The sequence below is a fragment of the Triticum dicoccoides genome, chromosome 3A (assembly GCF_002162155.2).
Source record: "Triticum dicoccoides isolate Atlit2015 ecotype Zavitan chromosome 3A, WEW_v2.0, whole genome shotgun sequence".
Lineage (NCBI taxonomy): Eukaryota > Viridiplantae > Streptophyta > Magnoliopsida > Poales > Poaceae > Triticum > Triticum dicoccoides.
Window position 1 is genome coordinate 536,988,828 of NC_041384.1, and position 4,492 is coordinate 536,993,319.

The 4,492-nt window shown below is 51.7% G+C and overlaps 1 protein-coding gene across 1 annotated transcript; it reads left to right on the forward strand.

Moving 5' to 3' along the window:
* The first annotated feature begins 1,387 nt into the window (after positions 1 to 1,387).
* LOC119269034 (basic leucine zipper 6-like) lies at positions 1,388 to 4,387 on the forward strand. Its single transcript, XM_037550782.1, has 4 exons — positions 1,388 to 2,143; positions 2,249 to 2,339; positions 3,609 to 3,735; positions 3,824 to 4,387. The coding sequence occupies exons 1-4, from the start codon at positions 1,716 to 1,718 to the stop codon at positions 3,967 to 3,969; spliced, it is 792 nt and encodes a 263-aa protein (XP_037406679.1). The 5' UTR covers positions 1,388 to 1,715; the 3' UTR covers positions 3,970 to 4,387.
* Positions 4,388 to 4,492: the final 105 nt, after the last annotated feature.

Consider the following 4,492-nt stretch of genomic DNA (forward strand, 5'->3'; position numbering starts at 1 on the left):
GTGTATGCTAGTTTAGCTTTAAAAAGTCTTATATTTTGGTACAGAGTATTATATTGGAAACATGCATATCAAAAAATTTGACAAACGTCCAAACAATTACCAAATTCCTACACATAGTAAAAAAACATCGTATAGAAGAATTGGACACAAACCAGACACCAATATATTATTATTATACTGACGTGCATGGCAGGAGCTCTGCCAATTACTTTAACAGAGAAAATGCAAAGACAGAGGTTCCCGGTTTATGAGAAAAACTATGCCGAGAACCACAAACTGGCACCTAACATGTCCTCTTTCTAGGAAGATCGAAGGCAACATCTTCCGAAATGCCTTCAAAAAAGTAAATGACGTTTGAGGACGCCGCTGTCACCGGCATCCTCCCCCATTAATTTCAAAGCTTTCGCCTAGATCCGGACACGACCGTTCCACCGAACCCTCAGAATGGTTCGGCCTAGCCACCAGCCTCCAACACCGCTTCCACCCCAGCCGGTCTACCCGAGACCTTTCCTGTCATAGCACAACGGTTGGTATTCAATTAGAAACAAGTGCATCGAGGTCAGTGAAGAATGGAGATCACTTGATTAGCACATCTCAAATGCGTGCCTACTTGTTCTTCCTGCTGTTTAAACATTTCATCAGCACGGAGGTCGATCGGTCCTGCCTTTCGTTTGCAAGACCAGAGATATGCAGCGCAACATCCTTACAGACAGAGCAGGTTACTTGCGTAAAGAAGTCACTGGACTTCTTTGGAGTAGTAGTATATTATCAACAAAGAGGAAGGGTGGTAGAAGGTGTCGTGATAAAGAGAGGACAGAAGATTCCCGCGTAACATGGAACTAGAATTAGACGCGGTGAGATCTCTGATCCCGAGGATTTGCGAACATGCCCGTTTTCTGACCAAATGATACGCGCGCACGCAGCTTTCCGGTGCAAACCAACCTGACAGCAGGCTGACACGCTTTCCTGCCTCTTCCTTTCCATCCATTCCCATGTCTGACACGGTCGAGCCATGCCAATGGAGTCTGAAACCACGTACGTACTAGCCATGGACGAACGAACGAATGAGAAGAATGGCCAATTTCTCCCGCTCGTAATCGTAATGATCAGCAGCTGCATGGCCATTAATTCAAAGCACGCACGCAGCAGATCAGATCTAGCCGCTGCTGACATCCGGCCCGTTTTAGGCGACAGCGACGGCTACTTGCAGCTCTCGCCATATATGCACAGGCAGCGAGCTAGCAAGAGGCAATGATGGGAGAATGAGATCCATGGACGGACGGACGGGTGGATAGATCGACAGCGGCACGTGGATGGGGATTCCTGCCCACCTACTAAAAACCGCCCCGCTTAAAACCGTCCATCCCCACCATCTTCGACGATCCATCCATCCATCCTCCCTTCCTTCCTTCCCGCGCGCACCACCACCACCCCCTCCGGCCGAGCTAGCTGGCTCAGGCTGTCCTCATGTTCCAAAAGTCTCGTCCCATGTGACTCCCCGATTCCAATTCCCATCAATCTCCATCCCCCATCTCAACAAGGCGCAAGCAAGTGTAGCAGCCAAGGCTACTCTCTATGCCAGCCTCGGCCAGTATAAAACAAAGCTCTACGCGCGCCGGCACACCGCATTACGCAACTCTAGCTAGCTTTGGCGTGGCTAGGAGAGGTAGCGGCTAGCTAGCTGTTGCGCATTGCCGGGTTCGCTCTCGGGCATAATGGCGCAGCTCCCGCCCAAGATCCCGACCGGGGCGCACCACTGGCCCGGCGCCGGCGTGGAGCACCACGGCCACGCGCCCGCCGCGGTGTGGGCGGACGAGTTCGCCGAGTTCGCGGCGGCGCGCCGGGGCGCGCACCGCAGGTCGCTCAGCGACTCGGTGGCCTTCGTGGAGATGGCGCCGGGGGGCTGCGGCGGGGCCGGCGACTTCGACAGGCTCGACGACGACCAGCTCATGTCCATGTTCCCCGACGAGGGCGGGTCCACGGCCCCGGGGTCCGAGAAGAGCGACAGCGACGGCGAGAAGCACGGCAAGGACCGGTACGACGACGGGCACAACGACGATGCTAACCCGGAGGAGCCGGGGCCGGGGCATACCACGCCGACCTCGTCCACGGAGACGATCCGCGACCCCAAGAGGGTCAAGAGGTGCGCACGCAATGCCAATGCATGCATGCATGGATGCGATTCCTTGATTAATGTGTTGATTATCAAGCTCGATCTCCATGGACCGACCGAATTATGTGTTTCCAGGATACTGGCTAATCGTCAGTCGGCTCAGAGATCTCGGGTGAGGAAGCTGCAGTACATCTCCGAGCTCGAGCGGTGCGTCACAACGCTGCAGGTACATATACTCTCACCTGCTGCTAGCTTAGTAGTAATTGCTTCGCTAAGAACAGTCTAATGAGCTAGTACGTGCAAAACTCATAACTTCTGAGCTTAATAAAGGGCGAGCTAGTGCTACTCAATTCTAGTTAGCTAGTCCAAATTGTCTCAAAAAAAGAGTTGGCTAGTCGAAATATATGGATCTCAGTTCTAGGAGCTATACTTAAAAAGCTGACAACACGTACGCCACTCACTCTACTTCATGCATGCCTCCGACCTTTAATTTTGTCGCCCAACACCCCTTTGCAAGAAAGCAGAGTAGAAAACTGAGTAGCAGTAGATCATAGATTATGTACGCTAGCTACGTGATGCTAAGGAAATTCCGTAGGCACGGCCATAAGGCATAAGCACAATTTCGGCATGCATGCAGCTCATGTACGCTCTTGTCATGCGTGCATGCATGCATGCATGCATGCGCAAGAGCTAGCGCACACTCGACCTTGTGTGGTTTTGTGTCACAAAATGTGCACGTCGCTCGCGCTCGCAGGGCAGGGCGATGTATACGTGCGTACCCATTAATTTGGCGTGTACGCACGACATGCCACGACGTACCCATATACAGATGTTTTCGCTCGTGCACACACAATGACACAAAACGTATCAATCGCCGCGTGCACTAGAGGGTTAGATCGAAGGTGCAGGCTGGCTGGCACGCAAGGTAGCAAAATGATGTTGGGGAGAACCCATGTGGGGTGGGGTGGGATCATGAATGAGATCGATCATCAGTAGGCTCCCCTCTCGTGCGTACGCACAGCGATGTACGGTACCTACCAACCAAGGTGGCTCGCGTGATCCAAATGCACATGGCGCTGCGTGCTCGCATCTCACGGAGTGGCGGTCCCTCTCCTCTCCCGCTCCAATTACACGGCCAGTGAGTGGTACGGCACATGCAGGCGCAGGCGCCTCCCGGCCCCACCCAGTAGTGAGTGGTGCCACATCTGATTATTGTCTTAAGCAATGATGTGAGCGCTAGTGCACTGGTAGCATTTAACAACCCTACTGTACCCACTTGCATGCGCCGCACGTTAAGGGCATATGCTGTGTATGTGTGTGTATTCTATCACAAGCTGGGTGTGCACATGGAGACATCACAAAAAGAGAAGAGAGGATGTTTGGGGCAAACCCAGGAGTTAATCTGACAAGTCTTCAGTCAAAACTAATTAACTACTCTAGCTACTAGCGTCATCTGAAGTAATCTCACGTGACGTTTCGATGGTTTGATCTGCAGAACGAGGTGTCCGTGCTGTCTCCCCGGGTGGCGTTTCTGGATCAGCAGCGGACGATCCTCACCGTCGGCAACAGCCACCTCAAGCAGCGGATCGCAGCTCTGGCGCAGGACAAGCTTTTCAAGGACGGTCAGTACTCCTTCCTACTCCGTCAGAAAACTCACAATTCCATCCTGCATGACTCGTCAGGAATAACCAAAATCGTCTTGATCTGCAGCTCATCAAGAGGCGCTGAAGGAGGAGATCGAGAGGCTGCGGCAGGTGTACCAGCAGCAGAACCTCAGGATGTCGTCCGGTGCGGGCGCGGCCTCCGACCACGGCGGGCCGCCCCCGGTGCGCGCGGAGAAGGAGCTCATGAGCTGAGCGATCATCGCATGTCCCTTCCGCGCAGCCCGCCGCTGCATCATTGACCTGGAAGGGAAACATGGCATCATGAAATGCATGAATGAAACCGTCCATGCCTTTTTTTTTTCTCTTGTTCTTCTTTTTTCTTGTCCATTGACCTGTGTATCATTCTTTGCATATCGATTTCAGTTTTGGGTTTTTTACTGTGAAGAAAAAACTGAAGTGTGCCTCCGTTGTAAATTCCGTGTGTAGCATTGCATCTTGTGTACGTAGATCCGTTTTCAGTTTAGTTTTGGAGCCATCATCTTTTTAGGAAAGTTTTTTGGGAAACCACCTAAGCACAACTCTTGCTTTGTATCCTCGTACTGATTTAGCAGAACTGTTGTATGTATTCTTCTGAATCCTTTGTTTCTCAGTAAATGTATATGTGGGCTTATGCTTCTTTTTGTACTAGCTTTATCCTTTTGTCACGATGCTTCACTTAACTTTGTAACTTTTTACTTGTTCCATGTGGTTGGAGGGCCGATGAAACTTACAGTTA

Coding starts and splice junctions, on each gene's coding strand:
- LOC119269034 (XM_037550782.1), top strand. CDS start 1,716: ATGGCGCAGCTCCCGCCCAAGATCCCGACCGGGGCGCACCACTGGCCC. Junction 2,340..3,608: donor GGTGCGTCACAACGCTGCAG/GTACATATACTC, acceptor TTTGATCTGCAG/AACGAGGTGTCCGTGCTGTC. Junction 3,736..3,823: donor GGACAAGCTTTTCAAGGACG/GTCAGTACTCCT, acceptor CTTGATCTGCAG/CTCATCAAGAGGCGCTGAAG.